Genomic DNA, 21748 nt, shown 5'->3' on the forward strand with positions numbered 1-21748 from the left:
AAAAAAGTTTCACTGGAACGTGGTTTTCCTTGCTTGTTTATGGGTGCGCGGCGGCCGAAGAGCGCGTGGCTGCGTCAGCCACCGTGTTCTGCAAAGCTGGGTATCTTCACTGTCTGCCTTTCGTAGAGACAGTCTGCTGACCCTGGTTTAGAGTGTTAGCCCCATCAGACGTTGCATGTAGGTATTTTGTATGCATCACAGGTATTTTCTGTCTGGTAAAACAAGGAGAATAGTGTTTTTTAACAAAACCAATGAAGTATATACAAGATACTGATAAATTCCTTAAAAAAAAACCCCAACTCAGTAAAGAATCTTTGTGCTAGTCTCACCTTTCTGGGCTTTGCTTAAGATGGGACAGTAAATTGAATTTGTTCGTATTTTAAACAAGAGTTTGTTGAGGGGGAGGATATTATATTCAGACCGTTTCCCCAGGAGTTTTGGAAATACCTCCACCCCAAATTCTTGTGTTTTAAACCCCAGTAATTATGCCTTACGGACCTTTACTTACTTCTTGAGGCATGAGAAGCATGAGCAAAGACAGAGATTCATGGAAGGTTGAGATGAGGCCGAAGACAGAAGCTGAAATGAAGCCATCCGGGTGGGCGTGGAGGGTCAGGCCTCTCGGCCCTCTGGAAATGTGTGTGACCATTCATAACACTGACGCATGCTTCAGGCAGGGAGAGCTGAGTGGGTGCATGTTCTAGCTTGTGTACTGTTACGGTTTTACTATTGTTATTAAAGATTCTATTTGAGAGAAGACAGCTGAGGGCGTGTATGAGTGTGGGGGAGGGGCAGAGGGAGAAGCAGGTCCCCCACAGTAGGGGGCCCAATGCGGGGCTCCATCGCAGGACCTCTGGATTGTGACCTGAGCCGAAGGCAGGTGCTTAACCCACTGAGCCACCGAGGCACCCCTAAATGTGGTTTTAAGTTACTAGGGGGTGTTTGGGAGAGTTGGAGGTAGGAAAGTGATCTCTTATTCTTTGCAAAATAGCGTGGCATTGTAGTACGTTTCAGGACTTTATGATTTTTGGTGTTTTTGAGTGTCTTTGGGTTACGTAGAGAGGAAATGCAGATTTCATTACTCGAAGGTGGCATGGCCAGGTTCACAGAAGTGGCCGCTTACTGAGCCTTCCAGTCCTGGCTCCGCCCAGCAAATGCCCTGAGGGTTTGCCCTGGGCAGTTGGCTCTGGAGCCCTACAGCTGGCACATGTGTTTTCTGACCGTCTCAGTGGCTTCTTGTGCACACATCCGTGCGCGGTGCAGACACACCCAGCCTCCTGTGGCACCGACTTGCTCCTTTCCTGAAGCCGTGCCATCGCAGCTGAACAGCAGCTGGCCGCTTGAGGCAGGGTCTCGCCCTGCAGGGGCCTGGCCACTCGCAGAGGACTCTTGTCACCGTTACAGCAGCTTCCGGCTGTCGCGTACCCCTGGCACCTGACGGGCAGCCGAGATGGGATTGGCTTGTACTTGAAGTTTTAGGGCGATCAGCGGTGCCGTTTCTGTCGTGGGGGTGACCGAATGTCACAGGAAATGTGAGAGCGGAGGCTGGGGGTAGCCCGGCGGCTGAACGTGGGCTGATCGTGTTTATGACTTCTCAGCTCTTGAACAACAGCGAACTGGTTCTGGGTGCGCCGCTCACTCAGCAAGCGTTTTTCCGGCGCTGGCCTCGTGGGGCCGAGGCTTCCGAGTGAGTCCCGGGGCGGGTTCCCGCTGCGGCGCGGAGGGGCCTGGGCGTCCCGGGGCGGGGGGCGAGTGGGGGGTCCTCAGAGCGGGGAAGGAGGCAGCGGGGTGGCCGCGGGAGCCCGGGGAGAGGCCGGTGCTTAGAGGCAGCGTGCGGGCGCCACGGAGGAGCTGACCGTGAGGAGGCGGCGCGGGGGCTCCTCCCCGGCGAGGGCGCGCGTGTCGGGGCTGCTCCGGAGTGTGGCGGGAGAGCGCGGCAGGGATCCGTTTCTCTCCGTGTTTCTCACGTTTGCCGCCGTGGGCGCGACCGTTCCGTACTTTCCCGCGGCTGTTTTGTGCTTGTTCTGTTTCCTCCGTCCTCTCCGGCCTCCGCCTTCAGAGGCCGCGAGCAAGGCCGGGCCTGGCGCCGTGGCCCCTCTCAGGCGCCGGGGCTCATCGCTCCGCTGCCGTGGTGGGGCGGCCCGAGTAGAGTCTTGTGTCCCTTAGGCCCCGCGGGATCCCGGCTAAGTGACCAAGCCACGGACTCGGGCGGAGAAGCGGCCGCACGGGGCCGCGCTTTGCTGCCCGCTGCTCCTGGGGCGGCCGAGTGGGGCCGGGGGGTGGGGGGCCCCGGGGCCTCGGGGGCTCTGCTTCGAGGGCGCCCCTGACGGAGTGGACGCAGCTGCTTTCCCTGAGCGGCGGAGCTTTGAGGGACCCACCCAGGGGTGACCCCCTTGACGCTGGGACTGTTCAGGGCGTCCCGGCGCCCCCGGCTCTGCGCGGCGAGGAGGGACACGCTGCCGCCCGGCCGCCCAGCTGAGCTGCTGCGACCAGCGCAGACCGAGGCCGAGGAGTGCGCCTGTCTGGGCGGCCTGGGCCGCGGGGCCGGGTTCTCCGTGCAGTGTGGGGGCGGGTGAGCTTGTCGTTAGAGTGACCGGGGCAGGACCGGCTCTGAAGGGCCAGGCCAGGCCCAAGGGTGCGAGACGTTTCTTGCCAGCAGGGCCCCAGAGACACGCTGGGAGACAGGGTGGGGGGCGGGGGGGCGGGCAGACTGGGACCCACGCGCCTCTTCTGTGTCCTCCCGTTGGTGGCCCGCATTCCTGGCGTCCTCTCACCGGGGTGCGTCAGTCCCAAGGAAGTGTGTTTGGCCGAGAGAGCGGGTTTGTGCCCAGGCCCCGGGTGCACCAGGGAAACCACGACCCGCCTTCGCACCCCTTCGCTGGGCAGCCCCGCGTGTGTGGCTTCACATGGGGGGTGCCCCCCACTTTTGTGTTTTGTAGGTCCACGAGCGAACCGAAGAAATGGATTTCCTGCTGTTGGTAGTCCGCAAACTTTTAAGAACAAATTCTCGTTTTGTGAAGGTAAATTTGAGTTTATGAGTAACAGAAATACGTGGGGTTGAGGTTTATTATTTAGCTGTATTTCTCTTTTATAGAAAGAATTGAGAGCAGTGACTCTTAAAATTTGTTGTCATGTATGTGTCTCCATGTCTTGCTGGGAAGCTGGCTCAGAGGCGTTTTCTTTTTTTTTTTTTTAAAGATTTTATTTATTTATTTATTTGTCCGAGAGAGAGAACACAAGCAGGTGGAGCGGCAGACAGAGGCAGAGAGAGAAGCAGGCTCCCTGCTGAGCAAGGAGCCCAAGGTGGGACTTGATCCTAGGACCCTGGGATCATGACCTGAGCAGCCCAACCAACTGAGCCACCCAGACGCCCCACAGGGCCGGAGTATGGATTGCTTTTCGGCCGTTATGTTGCATCCAGTTCTGACATTCTCTCCTGGCAGGAAATGATGTGCGAGCGGCTGGCCGCGATGAAGGGCTGCACGTGGCAGCGCTTGTGTGGAAAGTGACTGCGGTGTGAAGGCGTGTGACCACGTCTGCGCTCTGCTCTGCACACAGCATGAGCACGGGAAGCCTGAGTGCGGTCGCGGGCACTGCCGTCCTGCAGACTCTAGGTCTTGAGCTAACGGAGTCGGTGCGGTGTGAGCTTTGTTTGCGTCTTACGTGAGCTAAGAGGAGCGAGCTGTGACCCGGACCAAGATAATGAGTGCTTATGACAGTTGTGCGTCGTAGACACAGGCCATCCCTGTATGTGGGGACAGGTTCCCAAAGGGCAGCCGTGGCTGGGGGGCGGCATCATCGTGTACAGGCGGCGACCGTGTTTGCTGCTGTCGGAGAGCAAGCCTCTTTCTAACCCTAGTGCCTTGTCTTCTGCTGGGTCGTCTGTGCCTTTGCTGAGGGAGCGCTGCTCCTCCTCGGCCCGCCCCCAGGATGGGCCACCGGCTGCTCCCCGCGCGGGCGCTGAAGGAATGGAAGCTGACGTTTGCGCACGATTGTCTTACTGCTCAAGGAGATTGTAAAAACAGAGCAGGAATTGGGCTTTCTTATTCCTTTTTGGACTCTTAAAAGATGGCATTAGAGATTATTGAACAAATTGGGGCCTTTTTTGGTTGTCATCTGAAGACTTTTCCTTTTTACTTTTAGCTATTAATTATATTCTTTTAAAATTTTCAGTAAGAAAGAGAACGAAGAGTACTAGTGGATTTGAAAAGCCTGCCACAGTGCGGAGACTGGTGGTCAGGAACTTGGTACCCCTCATATAAATCGTAGGAAACCGTTAGGTTTCAGTATTTTCTTGATTTATTAAGCAACATGAAGCAGAATATTTTCTGGGCCTAGATATTAGAAGTCAAGTTATAGATTGCATTGTTCCAAGTTTTTTGAAATGTTCAAAAATTATTTTTGTATTACTTTTTACAAAAAGAGCTTCTGTCAGATACTTAGTTTAGGATTGAGCAGATGGGCCTGAAGGTCTCCCCTTCTGCCCCACAGACCTGTCGAGGTTCCTGGCTCTGTGCTGTCCCCGAAGCTGCTGACCTTGCTCAGCCCAGTCCCACCCGGGACCAGCAAGTGTCTTGGGCTGCCATGTTGTCTCTCAGAGGAGAGGCTAGTGGCAGTATGGAATCTCAGTTGCCCTGAGCAGTCCGATTTTGCCTGATGTCCTCACGCCGCCTCAGCGGGACCAAGGTCCTCACGTCATTAGCCTCACTGTGCGCCGGCGGACGGTGGAGATCACCTGTGTCTCGGAGTGCCGTGGGCGCCTCTTTTACACCCGAGTGGCTCCTCTGAGCCTTTCTTGCAACATCAGGCATCTCTTCTTAAAGTGAATTCTGGCTAATAAGCTTTTTACCCATTTGACCTAATGTCAAAGGAGAAAACAGGCATGGCTTGTGTGCCCGCTAACTGCTGATAACGCTTGTAGAAAGTGGCTTACTCCCTGGGGAGTAAGCGGCTTGTAGAAAGTGGCTACTTTTCTGCTGAGAGGTGCAGGGAGATCCTGCTTGCCAGGACCAGGTGGGCAGTCAGCAGCCGGCGGAGCTGTGTTTACCTCTGGTGAGCGTTTCTGAGGCTGGTGGGTGGCGGACATCCTTCATGGAGCCGCTGCCTTGTCTAGGGCGCATGTGATGTCCTGTGGGGGCTGCTCCTGGTCTTCACGGCTGAGTATCTTAAAGGTGTTGTCTCATACTGGCTTTCTGGCAAAACCAGCACCTGAGGTGAGTGCCCAAACCTGTGTGTCCTGCTCACGTCTGGTCTGGTTCCTCTCGGCTTAGAAGCAGGGTTTTCTGACTCCGTGTCTGCCTCTGCCGCTCTGCTCCCTCACTTTTCTGGAGCACCTCATCTGGTAATGTACTCTGTTTTACTTTTGTTTTCTCTTAGTTTCCTTTTATATGTATGGTCATAATTTAGCTTTATTGGACATGTAGTTTCTCACTTGATAAAATTATTTAAGATCATAAATAATTTCAGTAATAAGAGGTGGAGTCTCTGAGGGGGCGGAGTCTCCGAGCGGTCTTCCAACTGTAGTGATTTGTGCGACACTAGAGAGGAGTCAGTGTATTCTGCTAAGGTTTTGAGACAAGCTTGGCATTGTAACAGTATTTCATTTCAGTTGTTATTACGATGACTTTATTTAAGAGTTTCTCTTATTCTGTAGGTAATCCTGATGTCGGCCACCATCAACTGTAAGGAGTTTGCAGACTACTTTGCTGTTCCTGTTCAGAACAAGATGAACCCTGCATATATTTTTGAAGTGGAAGGAAAGCCCCATTCAATTGAAGAGTATTACCTCGATGATTTGGGGCACGCGTATCACGGCAGGGTGCGCTGGAGTGCATAGCTTCTTTTACAGTGAATGGAATCTTGTCTTTGGTCAAACCTGCGTTCATCAGCTGTGGTTGTTAGGACCGCAGCCGAGCTTGAGTCCGAGCTGGGAGATGCTGGGTGGGGGTTGGGGGGGGACTGGAGAAGGATAAGTAGAAGGAACCTCCCGCCTTTCTTGTAAACTGTGAGCGTGTAAACTCACATTCTATATTCTGGTGAAAGTAATCGGACTGGCTTTCTACTTTGTTGATGATCATGATCTGGGCGCAGGCAGCCGCTTGACTGACGGAGCCCCCCAGGTGCCCCTAAACTGCTTCTTTTAATATAAACTTCACTGCCGTGGCCTGGAGGAGGGCGTGTGGTTGCAGGGAAGAACCCTGGCAGCGTGTTCCCATGAATCGCTGCAGCTGAGTCAGCTGATTTTCACGTGGACAAGACATTCACAGGATTTGAAAATCAGAAAGTATGAGCAGGTGTAAACTGTCTCCTTCTGGCTCCTGTTCTGCCCAGCTTCCCTGCTGACAACAGGAAACCTGTTACTGATTTCTTAGGAAACGATAAAAAAAAAAAAAAATTGGCACGCCTGCGCTAGCGGATGCAAACGTGCTGCTTCCCTGCACGGAAAGGTCAGGCTCCTTCCGCACGCGCCTGCGTCCTCGCTCAGCTTTTCCGGTCTTTTCTTGTCCGTGTGTAGTTGCTTCATTCTCTTTCTAGAGCTGTGTTCTTTCCGTGCATGTGTCCTTCTCTGTCTCCCTCGTCTCTGGTGTTTCTGGGCTTTGTTTTTTTTTTTTAAAAGATTGATTTATTGATGTATTTAGAGAGGGGGCAGGGGCAGCAGGAGTGGGAGCCAACTCCTCTCTGAGGGCAGAGGTGGGTGCAGGGCTCCATCCCAGCACCTGGGGATCCTGACCTGCACTGAAACCGAGTCTGCCCCTTGACCCACTGAGCCGCCTAGGTGCCCTTGGACTTCTCTGACTAACAACAGTGCTGCGGGAGAACAGCTCTCGCTTGCGACAGTGTGTCTTAGAGGCCAGGCTCTCGTAACCTCAGGGGCCCTGGTGACATTTTAGGCACTTCTGTGTGGTGTGTGGTGGGGGTGCCTGTGCATTCACCGTGGGATGCCTAGCGGCACTTCTGGCTTTGACCCACTAGAAGCAAGCAGGCCCCTGCACTGTGACAACCAAAACTGTATGCAGACCCTCCCTGGGGAGTAAGCCGCCCGCGTGGAAGACCCCTGTGTAGGTGAGGCCTTCCTAGAAGATCAGTTCCCGGAGGTGGCATTGCTGGGTCGGCCGGTTTGGGCGTCTGTAATTCCCACGGGTGAGCCGGACTGGCCCATGGAGGAGTTTGACCTTCGTTACAGACACTTGTGCGGACGTGGGCCGTAGCTGGACTGCCCCTGAGTCGGCTAACCAGGTTCCACCTAATGTAAGAAGGCGCAGCTTGTCAAATCTAATTATGTCGGAGGAGGCCAGTGGTGGGCATGAACATGTAGCATGTCTTGTTTTTCCAGTTTTCTAGGGGACCTGCTTCAAAAACCAGGAGAGTCAAAAGGATTTTAGAACGAATGTCTTCCATACCTGTCACCGGGCTTCTATGGGCCACGTTTAGTTTGTAGCATTTAATACCCGTCAGAGTGAAGAAACTGTTACATTGCTATAACTGAACTTGTATTTATTTAGATTTTAATGATTTTCCCCCAGTTTCCTATTTCTGTCCTAGGGTCGCACATTGCTAAGACTTGTCATGTGTCCTTATGCTCCTCTGGGCGGACAGTTTCTCAGATGTTTCTTATTTTTGAGGACCTTGTATTTAGGAGTTCGACTTAGGTTTTTGTAGGACACCCACTATGAGAAATTTATTTTTATTTTTATTTTTACTTTTTTAAAGATTTTATTTATTGACAGAGAGAGGACATGTAGGCAGAGAGGCAGGGAGAGAGAGGGGGAAGCAGGCTCCCCACTGAGCAGAGAGTCCGATGCGGGGCTCGATCCCAGGACTCTGAGATCATGACCTGAGCTGAAGGCAGAGGCTTTAACCCACTGAGCCACCCAGGTGCCCTTGCTATGAGAATTTTTCTGATGTTTTTCTCAAGAGTGCACTTGGGGCTGTGTGTCGGTGGAGGAAGCCCCCAGGGGTGAGGTCTGGTACTGTCACACCGTGACCACCACTTGGGTCATCCCTGGCGATGCTGGCTGTGACCTCCTGGCCAAGGAGGTGTTTGCCGGGCTTCTCCGCTGTAGCGCTACTGCCCCTTGGTTTCTCGTGTGTGTGTGTGTGTGTGCGCGCGCGCGCGCGCATGCACACTGTGTACATGTGTGGTTTGTTTCTTTGCTCTTTGCCTGTCACCCTGATGAGATGTAAGCAGGGTAAGGAGGGGCATGTTCTGTTCTTTGCTTTTTGGGAACGAGGCGCTAAGCGCACCCCATATTCAAGGTGGAGGGGAGAGGGCACTGATTTGTCATATTTAGAAAATTTCATTTTCTTAGTTTTTTTTTTTTGCATTTTCTGTCCCATTTCAGCATGTGAGAATAACAGTGGTTTGCAAGTCTCTCTCCAACTGGCCGCTAAGTGTCGGAATCACTTAGATGATTACTCCGGGATGTGCAGAGAAGCTGGGTTAGGCCTGAGCATTTGCCCTCGGAGTCTATATGCTGTGGGTGGCCGGGGCCCCTCACCAGCCAATGGCTTGTGTCCCACAGGCTGCAGAACATTGCGTCTTCGCCTTCTGTACCAAACAGCGCGGGGCTTATAGGTGCTCAGTAAATATTCCTATGAATGGAAACTTAAGACCTAACTAGATATTAACTAGATATTAACTTACTAAAGTTGTGTTTTGTATAGATTCTTCTGGATGGTTTTTGAGGTCAGAGAACTTTGGTTATAATTCTCATTTTATTGTTACTCTTGCCATCATGTTACCTGGGTGTACTATCTTATGTCACTAGGAGAAGCACCCAGGCTTTCACCTTCCTGCCTTCTTAGGGACCTTTTCTTTTTCTTTCTTTCTTTTTTTTTTTTTAAGATTTTATTTATTTATTTGACAGAGAGAGAGAGATCACAAGCAGGCAGAGAGAGAGGAGGAAGCAGACTCCCCGCTGAGCAGAGAGCCCGATGTGGGACTCGATCCCAGGACTCTGAGATCATGACCTGAGCCGAAGGCAGAGGCTTAACCCACTGAGCCACCCAGGCGCCCATAGGGACCTTTTCTGATTCACTGTTCCCCTCCTCACTTTACCCTACCCAGCTCCTTCTTTCCTGTCCCTTTCTTGTCCCCATTTATTTATTTTTAAAAATGTTTTTTTAAAATTTAAATTCAGTTAATTAATGTATGTTGTACTATTAGTTTCAGAGATAGAGATCAGTGATTCATCAGTCTTGTGTAATGTCCAGTACTCCTTTTATCACGGCCCTCCTAAATCTCCATCGCCCAGTCACCCATGCCTCCACCCTCTGCCCCTCCAGCAACCCTCAGTTTATTTCCTGTGATTAGAAGTTTTTATGGTTAGTCTCCTCTCTGATTTTGACTTATTTTTTCCCTCTTTCCTGTGCTCCTCTGTTTTGTTTCTTAAATTCCACATATGAGTGGAATCACACAGTAATTGTCTTTCTTTGATTGACTTATTTAATTTAGCATAATACCCTTTGGTTCCATCCACATTATTGCAAATGGCAAGATACTGGTTTTCGGTGATTGCATAATATTCCGTTGTGTGCGTGTGTATCCCACGTTCATCTTTTCTGTTCATCTGCCGATGGACATCTGGGCTCTTTCCATAGTTTGGCTATTGTGGACATTGCTGCTGTAGACAGTCGGGAGTATGTGCCCCTTCAGATCACTACAATTGTGTCTTTGGGGTAAATACCCACTAGTGCAATTGCTGGGTCGTAGGGTAGCTCTATTTTCAACTCTTTGAGGAATCTCCATGCTGTTTTCCAGAGTGGCTGCACCAGCTTGCATTCCCACCAACAATGTAGGAGGGTTCCCCTTTCTCCACATCCTCGCCAGCATCTGTCATTTCCTGACTTGTTGATTTTAGCCACTCTGACTGGTGTGAGGTGGCATCTCAGTGTGGTTTTGATTTGTATTTCCCTGATGCCGAGTGATGTTGAGCATTTTTTCCATGTGTCTTTTGGCCATCTGGATGTCTTCTTTGCAGAAATGTCTGTTCAGGGACACCTGGGTGGCTCAGTCGGTTAAGCTACTGCCTTTGGCTCAGGTCATGATCCCAGGATCCTGGGATCGAGTCCCGCATCAGGCTCCTTGCTCAGCGGGTAGCGTGCTTCTCACTCTGCTTGCTTTTGCCTGTGCTCTCTCTGATGCGCTCTCTCTCTCTGACAAATAAAATCCTAAAAAAAAAATTCGTGTCTTCTGCCCATTTCTTGATTGGATTATGTGTTCTTTTGGTGTTGAGTTTGATAAGTTCTTTATAGATTTTGGATGCTAGCCCTTTATCTGATAATGTCTTTTGCAAACTCTTCTCCCATTCTTGTCTTTCGGTTTTGTTAACTTTCCTTTGCTGTGCAAAAGATTTTGATCTTGATGAAGTCCCAGTAGTTCATTTTTGCCTTTGTTTCCCTTGCCTTTGGAGACGTGTCTAGGAAGAAGTTGCTGTAGCCAAGGTTGAGGGGGTTGCTGCCTGTGTTCTCCTCTTGGATATTGATGGTTTCCTGTCTCACACTGAGGTCTTTCATCCATTTTGAGTATATTTTTGCGTGTGGTGTAAGGGAACAGTCTAGTTTCATTCTTCTGCATGCGGCTGTCCAGTTTTCCCAACACCATTTGTTGAAGAGACTGTTTTCTGTTGGACATTCTTTCCTGCTTTGTTGAAGATCAGTTGACCATAGAGTTGAGGGTCTATTTCTGGGGTCTCTGTTGTGTGTCCTTGTTGGTCGCTGTGTCTGTTTTTGTGCCAGTACCATACTGTCTTGATGATTATAATTAGAAAAGCTTCCACTTTCTTCCCAGATGACAAGATGGAAAAACTCACCTCAAAAAAAGAACAAGAGGCAGTACAGGGGCGCCTGGGTGGCTCAGTGGCTTAAGCCACTGCCTTCGGCTCGGGTCATGATCCCAGGGTCCTGGGATTGAGCCCTGCATCGGGCTCTCCACTCAGCGGTGAGCCTGCTTCCTCCTCTCTCTCTGCCTGCCTCTCTGCCTGCTTGTGATCTCTCTCTGTCAAATAAATAAATAAATAAAATCTTAAAAAAAAAAATAGAGGCAGTACAGACTGCCAGGGACCTAGTCAGTATGGATATAGGTAAGATGTCAGATCTAGAGTTCAGAATAACGATTACAAAGATACTAGCTGGGTGTGAAAAAAGCATAGAAGACACTAGAGAATCACTTTCTGGAGAAGTAAAAGAACCAAAACCTAATCAAGTTGAAATCAGTCTACTAATGAGATGCAGTAAAAAATGGAGGCTCTAACTGCTAGGATAAATGAGGCAGAAGAGAGAATTAGTGATATAGAAGGCAAAATGATGGGACTAAAGAAGCTGAGAAAAAGAGATAAACAATTACTGGATCATGAGGGGAGAATTTGAGAGATAAGTGATACCATAAAGTGAAAAAATATTAGAATAATTTGGATCCCACAAGAAGAGGAAAGAGAGGGGCAGAAGGTACATTGGAGCAAATTATAGTGGCGAACTTCCCTAATCTGGGGAAGGAAACAGGCATCCAAGTCCAGGAGGCACAAGAGAAACCCCCCCTCAAAATCAATGAAGATGGGTCAATACCTTGATGTATGATCATGAAACTTGTAAATCTCAGAGGCAAAGAGAAAATCCCCAAAGTAGCTTGGGACAGGAGGCCTGTAACCTACAATGGTAGAAATATAGATTGGCACCTATCCACAGAGACCTGGCAGGCCAGAAAGGACTGGCAGGATATATTCAGGGAGCTAAATGAGAAAAATGTGCAGCCGAGAATACTTGATCCACCCAAGCTCTCATTCAAATTAAGAGAGATAATAAAGCTTCCAGGACAAACTAAAAGAATTTGTGATCAGTAAAGCAGCCATCCGAGAAATTTTAAAAGTGACCCTTTAAGCAAAGAGAAAGTCCAAAAGTAACAGACCAGAAAGGAACAGAGACAATATACAGTAACAGTCAACTTAGAGGTAATACAGTGGCACTAAATTCATGTATTTCAGTAGTTAACTGAGTGTGAGTGGGCTAAATGCCCCAATCAAAAGACATTTTTATCTATCAGAATGGATAACAGAGCAAGACCCATCCATACGCTGTCTGCAGGAGCCTCATTTTAGACCCAGAGACCCTCCAGATTTAAAGTGAGGAGGTGGAAAACCATTTACCATGCTCATGGACGTCAGAAGAAAGCTGGAGTGGCAATCCTTGTATCAAAGACTGTAATCAGAGATAAAGAAGGACGCTATGTCATAATTAAAGGGTCTGTCCAACAGAAAGATCTAACAGTATGCCACTAACATGGGAGCAGCCAACTATATAAACCAATTAATAACAAAATTAAAGAAACACATTGATAATAATACAATAGTCGGGGACTTTAACACCCCCCTCACTGAAACAGATTGATCATCTAAGCAGATGATCAATAAGGAAACAAGGGCTTTGAATGGCACACTGGACCCGATGGGCATCACCGTTCATTTGGAGCATTTCATCCTAAAGCAGCAGAATACACACTCTTCTCTAGCGCACACGGAATGTTCTCCAAAATTGGTAACATCCTGCTTCACAAATCAGGTCTCAACTGGTACCAAAAGATTGGGATCATTCCATGCATGTTTTTAGATGACAGTGCTTTGAAACTGGAGCTCAGTCACAAGGGGAAATTTGGAAAGAACTCCTACGTGGAGGCTAAAGAGTGAGTGGGTCAGCCAGGAAATTGAAGAATTGAAAAAGCTCATGGAAATGAGAACAGTGTTTCAAAACCTTTGGGATGCAGCAAAGACAGTTGTAAGAGGGAAGTATATAGCAATACAAGCCTTTCTCAAGAAGCAAGAAAGATCTCAAATACGCAACCTAACCCTCCACCTAAAGGAGCTGGGGCTAGAACAGCAAATAAAGACTAAACACAGCAGGAGAAGAGAATTAAGATCAGAGCAGAAACCACTGAAATAGAAACCAAAAGAACAGAACAGAGCAATGGAACTAGGAATTGGTTCTTTGAAAGAATAAGATCGATAAACTCTTGGCCACACTTACAAAAAGAAAAGAGAAAGGGTGCCTGGGTGGCTCCGTTGGTTAATTGACTGCCTTTGGCTCAGGTCATGATCCCAGAGTCCTGGGACCGAGACCTACACTGGGCTCCCAGCTCCACTGGGAATCTTTTTCTCCCTCTGACTGTCCCCCGTCTCATGCTTTCTGTCTCTCAAATAAATAAAATCTTAAAAAGATGTAGAAAAGAGAAAGGACCCAAATAAATTCATGAATGAAAGAGGAGAGATCACAACTTAACGCCAAAGAAATACTAACAATTATAAGAACATATGAGCAATTGTACACCAGCAAATCTGACAATCTGGAAGAAATGGCTGCATTCCTAGAGACATATAAACTACCACAACTGAACCAGGAAGAAATGGAAAACCTGAACAGACCCATAACCTGCAGGAAGGTTGAAGCAGTCGTCAAAAATCTCCCCAAAACAGCATCCCTGGGCCAGATGCCTTCCCAGGGGAATTCTTTCAAACATTTAAAGAATAATTAATACCTATTCTTCTGAAGCTGTTTCAAAAAACAGAAATGGAAGGGAAATGAGGCCAGCAGTACCTTGATCCCCAAACCAGAGACCCCACCAGAAAGGAGAATTAACAGACCAATATCCTTGATGAATGTGGATGCAAAAATTCTCACCAAGATACTAGCCAATGGGATCCAAGAATACATTAGAAGGATGATTCACCACGACCAAGTGGGATTTATTCCTGGGCTGCAGGGGTGGTTCAATACCCACATGCATTAATACAGGACAAGAACCTTATGATCCTCTCAGTAGGAAGTGCAGAAAAAGCACTTGACAAAAGTACAGCATCCTTTCTTGATTATAACTCTTCACAGTGTAGGGATAGAGGGAACATACCTCAATATCATAAAAGTCATGTTTGAAAAGCCCACAGTGAATACCATTCTCAGTGGGGAAAAATTGAGCTCTTCCCTAAGGTCGGGAACACGACAGGGATGCCTGCTCTCACCATTGTTTGTTCGAATAGTACTGGAGGTCCCAGCTGCAGAAATCAGAACAAAAAGAAATAGAAGGTGTCTGAATTGGCAAAGAAGTCAAACTGTCACTCTTTGCAGATGACATGATACTCTGTGGAAAACCCAAAAGACTCTACCCTAGTATTTGTAACTCCTACAGGAATTGAGCAAAGTGGCAAGATAGAAAATCAGTGCTGGATAGGTCGGCCCTGACCTACCTACTTGTATTTCCTTTGTTGCCTGTGGGAAGCCAGCTTGGAGAAGGCGTGGCCGTTTGGCACCTTAGCGTGGAGTTTAAGCAACGTTCTTTGGGCTTGGCTTCTAGAACTCTGCGAATACTTCTGAACCGACGGCACATCTTTTCTGGGTTTGTGTGTAGGAAAACCGTTGTAGATGGATCTGAATGCTACATTGGAATTTATGAAAATTGTACTTTTTTTCTTTTTCTGTTTTGTACAATTTTGTTACAGTTCTTGTTTGGATAAAGTAGAAAATAATTTCAGGTAAAGGTTGGACAAGAACGGATTTATTAGGCACGCTTCTTCACAATTACTGATTAAATAAAACTTTGTCATACTTACATTACTAGGATTGTAATAATAATGAAAAGTGGTTTATTGCCATTTGACTTAATTTACTCTAAAAATTGGGGAAGAAAGTTTGCAGTTGTGGTTAAAGAGACTTCTGATGTGTCCTCCACTCAGTCAGGTACAACACCTTGAACATAGCACTTGATAAGTACAAGGATTAAATTAAGAAGCCTTCTCACGCTCGGTGCAGGAAACCCAGTGCGGCTATGGATTGATTCTGTGCAAATGCTGCCATGTCGGCCGTTGTAGAGACTCCTCTGTAGCGGCGGCCTTGGCCCCACGAAGCCCACGGCTCAGGCCGGCGGGGCCCGCTCCTCCGGGGGTTTGCAGCTGCGGCTGAGCCCAGCATTGTGCGGAAGTGCCCGGAGGGTGGTTTTCATTTAGGCAGGCTCAGTTGTGGTCTGTTTTAATGCGCGGTCTGGAAAGAACCGAGATGCCCCTCGGCAGGGGAGCGGGTAAAGAAGATTGTGGTGTATTTACGCAGCCGACGGCTGCTCAGCCGCCGGGAGGAGGACTCCTGACCGTTTCCGCCAACGTGGGTGGATCTAGAGGGTGTTACGCCGAGCGAAATAAGTCAGTCAGAGAAAGACAGTTACATGGTTTCTCTGACATGCAGAATTTAGGAAAACCGGATCATGGGGAAGAGAGGGGAAATAAGATGAGATCACAGAGGGAGACGTACCATAAGAGATTCCTTTTTATTTTTTTTTAAATACTGTATTTATTTGACAGAGATCACAGGTGGGCAGAGAGGCAGGCAGAGATAGAGGGGGAAGCAGGCTCCCTACTGAGCAGGGAGCCCGATATGGAGCTCAATCCCAGGACCCTGAGATCATGACCTGAGCCGAAGGCAGAGGCAGAGGAAACAAACTAAGGGTTGCTGGGGGGGAGGTGGGTCGGGGGGAGAGGGTGACAGGGTGATGGCTATCAAGGAGGGCACGTGATGTCGTGAGCACTGGGTGTTCTAGAAGACCGATGAATCACTAAATTCTACCTCTGGAACTGGTAACAGTGTACGTTAGTTAAACCTAAATTAAAACAAAACATAAATAAAAGTAGCCCAGTGATCCTCTAACCCTTGGCAGCTAGATGGCGTGGTTATATTCTGACCGTAAGTTGGCAGAGGTAGGTAGGCGGTTACCTGTGCCTGGTCCTTATGATTGGGATGGTGTTGACAGCTCAGGGCTTCTTGACAGGGGTCGTGCGCTGGTGCCGGGATCAGAAACTGGCTCCGTCACGCTTAGAGCAGCTTGCTCCGTCCGCAGACCGGCCTCCCGACAGACATTTCAGTTGTGTGTTTGGCCCTGACTGCATCCTTGCTCCAGTGCCAAGGTCAGGGACATCCTTGCGGGCACTGAGGCTGTGGGAGCCTTGAGGAGAGCTCGACGCCAGCAGGTGCTCCCATCTTGGCTGTAGGATGTTCTTTTCCCTGGGGTATTCGTTCCCGTGTTACTGCTAGACTAAAGAGAGTTGCCCTTGCAGTCCCCAGGTCCTCTTGCAGTCCTGCTCTGGTGTCTCAGCCTTTCCCTTCTCTGTGTTTAGCTTCCTCCTTGTGTCCTGGAGGAGCCGGTGATCACGAAGGACATCTACGAAGTCGCTATCTCCCTGATCCAGATGTTCGACGACTTGGACATGAAAGAGAGAGGGTAAGACCCGCTGGACGTGGCGTGTGCTCGAAGTGCAGGATCTTTAAAAATGCAGTGACTCGTGTAGGTGGCTGCTAGGGCTGTTCCAGCGGCGAGAGGGGGCGTAGATAAGTCTTCCAGTGGCTGCTGCATGTGTTTTAGAATCATGTTAGTACGTTGTGCTTATTTTTACTGGAAATTTCCACTTAAAGTAGTTAAAACCAAGTACAGTTTAATGACTGACAGTTTTAAAAGTCAGAAAGCACAGCCTGAAGAGAGAGTGGTTTCCAGACGTGCGGAGTCCTGTGACTCCTAGTCTGAGGCAGAGTGGACGGGACCAGGCTGGGAGCAGCGGTGGAGAGCCTTTCTCTGCCGGGGTTCGTGTTTGTTGGGAACACGGGCCCCCGACGGTGGCCTCCTAGTCATCCGTTCTCCCGCTCTGGCGCAGAGCTGGGCCTTTCGAACCTGGAACACATTTTCCCTTAGGAACAGCGGCAGGTCGTCGGGTGGGTAGAGCCTGCGATTGAAACATGAAAACATGAACTGTTTGACGAACCTTTCTGCGCTCGTTTTACTACAGTTCATGAACAGAATCCATCTGTCGGAACAGCAGACATGGAGGACGTAGAGTCCCCTCGTCACGACAGCCAGGGAGTGACTGTGGGGTAGCTGCGGGTCCTTCAGCCTGACGCCCCGCCACCCTGATGGTTAGCTGCCAGGTGTAAACCCCTGCGGGGTAGAGTTCCTCAGGTCTTACCGCTGAGTCGGCCGGAATCCAGGCTCCCACCCTCCAGCGTGCGCGCGGCGGGGGGTATTTCTGCTGCGTTTCTGCGCTCTCGCCGGTTGTTCTTTCTCGGTCATCTCTGTGTTGACATTTACTCACTGTCTGTCAGTGTGTTTACTCGCCGCTCGGTCCTGCTTTTCAGACTCGATCATTTTCATTCTTCCTAAAGCACATCCTTCAAAAACTTTTTAAAGAGTCTCTTGGTAGATGTTTTTATTTTGCTGAAAATGTCTTTATTTCACTTTTTCTCTTGACATAGTTTTGTCTGGTTGTAGAATGTAGGTGGTTCCTTATTTCTGCTTTTTCTTTTTTTCCCACTTAAGCAGCTTCAGTGAGCTGTAATTTACAGGAGATGCAGCATTTTTATTTTTCCTTCTGCGTTCTGATGACGTCTCTGTACAGTCTGGCCTCTCTCACTGCAGCGAGAAGTCAGCTTTATGGTCTGATCCCTCCTGTTAGGCATCTCTGCCATCTGGCTCCAGCTGACTTTCAGCCACCCCGTTAGTCCTGGGGGACCGCCGGCGCGACTAAGGTGAGCAGGTGGGGATTACTCATCATTGATCTTGCCTGAGATTCGGCAGGCTCGAGGAGTGCGGACCTCGGTGTCTCTGATGCTGCCTGGCCAGCTCTCGTCCAGCAGTGTGGGCGGTCCCGATGTCCTGCCGCGCGGCTGGTGGCCTCCCGTGGTCATTCGTTCTTACTCCCCGGGGTTGTTCTGTGAAGAGGAATTCCCCTTTCATTACCGCCTCCTCGTGCTCTCTTTTATGTCGCAGGGGACTTGTGGATTTTTTTTTTTGCTTTTGAGTAGACTATTTTTTAGAGTAGTTGTAGGTTCCAGCAATACTGGGGAGAAAATCGCACAGAGTTCCCATGTATGTGCCCTCCCCCTGCCCCACGCTGTCCGCATCTCGCACTACGGCCACACCTCTCTGCTACCGGACACGCCGTTGTCGCCCGCAGGCCGTGGTTTACTTGGGGGCTCGCTCACTGCTAGCGTTGCACATCTCATGGGTTTTGACAAGCGCAGGATGACGCCTGGCCAGCACTGTCGTATGCAGAACGGCTCCCTGCCCTCGGACTGCCTGCATGCTGCCTGTCCGTCCCACCCACCCCTGTAACCCATGACCACCTTTTTTTTCCCCTGTTCGTGACAGCCTTCTTAACATCGCCGTGGTTCTGCCTGCTCCGGGATGTCCTGCAGCTGGAGCTCATGCATGTGCGGTCTTTTCAGGTTGCCTTTGTTCCCTTGGCGGCACAGGCGTGTCCTCCGCGTCGTCTTACGGCTCGATGGCTCCTTTCTGGTTAGCGCCCAACAGCCTGCCTTCATCGGGGTGGACACGGTTTATTTCTCTGTTCACCTACCAAAGGACATCTTGGTTGTTTCCAAGTTTGGGCAATTTGAGTAAAGCTGTTGTAACTGTCTGTGTGCAGACTGTGTGGGGATGTATGTTTTCAACCCCTCTGGGTAAGCACCAGGGAGCACAATTGTTGGATCGTGCGATGCGAGTTGTCTAGTGTGTACGAAATCACCCAAGTGGGGCGCCGGGGTGGCTCAGTGGGTGAAGCGTCTGCCTTCAGCTCAGGTCATGATCCCGGGGTTCTACGATGGAGCCCAAGTGGGACCCCCTGCTCGGCGGGAAGCTTGCTTCTCCCTCTCCTTTTGCCCTTCCCCCTGCTTGTGCATGCTCTCTTGCCATCTCTCAAATAAATCAAATCTAAAAAAAACCCCCAAAACAAACCTTGACTGTCTTCCAGAGCGGCTGTCCCGTTTCACCTCCCCACAGCGAAGGCATGAGACGCCCCGTTGCTGCGCATCCTCCCCGGCATCTGGTTTTGCCCGAGCTCCGGATTTTGGCTGCTCCCTATTTTCTGGGCTTGCGGCTGTTGCTTTCTGTCCGTGCTGCTGTGAATGACGACCTTCGGCGTTCTATTGTCCCCTTCTGGTCTTGCTTAATGCTCGGGGCTCAGATTTACTTTGTCATGTTTTAAGATCACAGCCCCTGCTTTTTATTTTTGCCTCTAAAACCTTTGCAATCTCTTTATTTTCATTCTTTTAAAAAAATTTATTTGTGTATGTATTACTTACTTGAGAGCACTCAGGCAGGGGAGGGGCAGAGGGAGAGAGACTCTGAAGCATGCCCTCCCTGAGAGCAGAGCCCGACGCGGGCGCGGGCTCGAGACTGCAGGATCACGACCCGATCCAAGCGCAGAGCCAAGCGCAGAGCCGGACGCTCAGCTGACGGAGCCGCCCAGGCGCCCGCACCATAGTCCGTGCTAGAATGTTTGCATCGCCTTAGAACGAAACCATGACCCTTTGCTCTCTTTCCTCATCCTTCCCCTTCCCCGCCCCCCCAGCTCATCACTCGAACTCCCTGTCTCTGTAGGTTTCCCTGTTCTTGACCTTCGTATGAGTGAGTCTGGTCCTGCGTGGCTGACTTCTTTACCGAGTGTAAGTTTTCAAGGTTCATCCATGTTGTAGCACACGTCAGTGTTTTACTCCTTTTTATGGACGTGTAATACTCCGTGGTGGGGTCTGTACCCCACAGTTTGTTCAGCTGCGTGTGTGCGGATGGCGAGTTAGGTTGGCTTTCTCCTTTGGCTCTTACGAATGATGCTGCTGAGAAAGCTTATGCGCAGGGACCTGTGTGGACGTGCGGGCTCATTCTTCTTGCGTGTCTGCACCCACGAGTGGAGTTGCTGGGTCATACGGTCACTGTGTGCGCATTTGAGGAAGTGCCAGACTGGCTTCCGGAGCATCCGTATCGTTTTCCCGCCAGCACCTTGGGAGGGGCCTGGTTTCTCCATGTCCTCAGCTCTCCCGGTGGATTTCTGACCTTTGCTTGAAGCCTTCCTAGTGGGTGTGCGGTGGTGTCGCATCGTGGTTTTGATTTACATTTCCCTAATGACTGATGATGTTGCACATCCTTTTTACGAGCTTATTGGCCATGTGTATATCCTCTTTAAAGATACACTTATTTATAGAGACATAAGTCTTTTGTCTATCTTTTATTGGATTATCCTTTTATTATTCAATTATAAGAGATCTTTATATATGCCAGAACAAGCCCTTTACCAGATTCATGATTTGCAAATATTTTCTCACACTCTGTAGATTGTGTTTTTATTTCCTTGCTGATGTCTTTTGAAGCACAAAAAATTTTTAATTTTGGTAAAGTCTGATTTGTCTACGTTTTCTTTTGTTGCTCATACTTCTGGTGACATAGCTAAAGATCCATTGCCGAGTTCAGGCTTAGGAAGATTTATCCCTGTGTTTTCTCCTGAGAGCTTTATAGTTTTGGATCTTTTGTTTGGGTCTGAGGTTGTTGAGTTAATTTTCACGTGTGTGTGAGGTGAGAGTCCAGCTTCGTTCTCTAGCATGTGTCCTGTCCGTGTGTCCCAGCACTGCTGGTGACAAGACTCCTCTTTCCCTGTTGCACGGCACTGGCCCCCTCATTGGAAATGAGTTGCCCATAAATGTATGGGCTGATTTCTAGACTCTAAATTCTATTTTGTTGATCTGTATATCTGTCCTTGGGCTAATACTGCACTATCTTGATTACCAGTGCTTTGAAGTAATTTTGAAATTAGGAGTATGGGTCTTCCTAACTTTTTCTTATTGAGGATTGTTGTCTCTGTACTGAGTTTCTTCTATTTCCGTGTGAATTTTAGAATCAGCGTGTCCGTTTCTCCAGAGAAGGCAGAACTGTGAGGGAGACTGTGTAGAGTCTGTAGGTCAGTTTGGGGAGAGTATTACCATCTTAACTATTACCATGTTAAGTCTTCCAGTATGGGATGTTTTTCTGTTTCTTTAGATTTTTGAAAATAATTTTTTTAAAAAGATTTTATTTGAGAGTGAGAGAGTTTGTGTGTGTGTGTGTGTGAGAGAGAGAGAGAGAGAGAGAAATCATGAGTGGAGGCAGGACGGATAGAGGGGGAAGCAGGCTCCCCGCTGAGCAGAGAGCCCGATGTGGGACTCGATCCCAGGACCCTGAGATCATGACCCGAGCCGAAGGCAGCGGCTTAACCCACTGAGCCACCCAGGTGCCCCTCTTTATGGGGAGTCTTGAACGAAATCTCTCTTCCTTGGTTGTGAATCTCTTCAGATTGTTCCTTCCTTGGGTCAGTTTTAGTAGTTTGTGTCCATTTCATGTCAGCCATGTACGTGGTGGGTGTACAGCTGTCCATAGTGTTCCTGTATGTAATCTTTCTCATTTCTGTAAAGTCAGTAGGAATGCCCTCTCTCATTTCTGATTCTGTCTGGTATTTTGAATCTTCTCTTTTTCTCTTGGTCAAACTAGGTAAAGATTTGTCCATTTCATTTTTTTTTTTCAGAGACCCACGTTTGGCTCTTGTTGATTTTTCTCTGTTGTTTTACTTCTCTATTTTATTAGTTTTCACTCTAGTCTTTATCATTACTTTTTTTTTTTTTAAAGATTTTATTTACTTATTTGACAGATCACAAGCAGGCAGAGAGGCAGGCAGAGAGAGAGGGGGAAGCAGGCTCCCTGCTGAGCAGAGAGCCCGATGCGGGGCTGGATCCCAGGACTCTAAGATCATGACCCGAGCTGAAGGCAGAGGCTTAACCCACTGAGCCACCCAGGCGCCCCAGTCTTTATCATCCCTTGGAGGAGCCAAGCAACAACAGTCAGGCCGTGCCTGGGAACGATACCTGTGGAGGAAGAGAAGACATGTGCGGGTGGGCTGCGGACTGCGACGCAGCGGCTCTGGCCCCCATCTCT

General features: G+C 49.3%; 1 protein-coding gene across 1 annotated transcript in view; it reads left to right on the plus strand.

The window, feature by feature from the left end:
• TDRD9 (tudor domain containing 9) overlaps positions 1–21748 on the plus strand; it is a 99694-nt gene that overhangs the window by 26805 nt on the left and 51141 nt on the right. Inside the window, exons 6-8 of the mRNA XM_045074462.1 lie at positions 2940–3020; positions 5654–5818; positions 16143–16246. Coding sequence (XP_044930397.1) covers positions 2940–3020; positions 5654–5818; positions 16143–16246 — 350 coding nt within the window. The remainder of the gene's footprint in view (positions 1–2939; positions 3021–5653; positions 5819–16142; positions 16247–21748) is intronic.

This window comes from Mustela putorius, unplaced genomic scaffold (assembly GCF_011764305.1).
Source record: "Mustela putorius furo isolate JIRA1106 unplaced genomic scaffold, ASM1176430v1.1 tig00000129_pilon_pilon_pilon, whole genome shotgun sequence".
NCBI classification, from domain to species: Eukaryota; Metazoa; Chordata; class Mammalia; order Carnivora; family Mustelidae; genus Mustela; species Mustela putorius.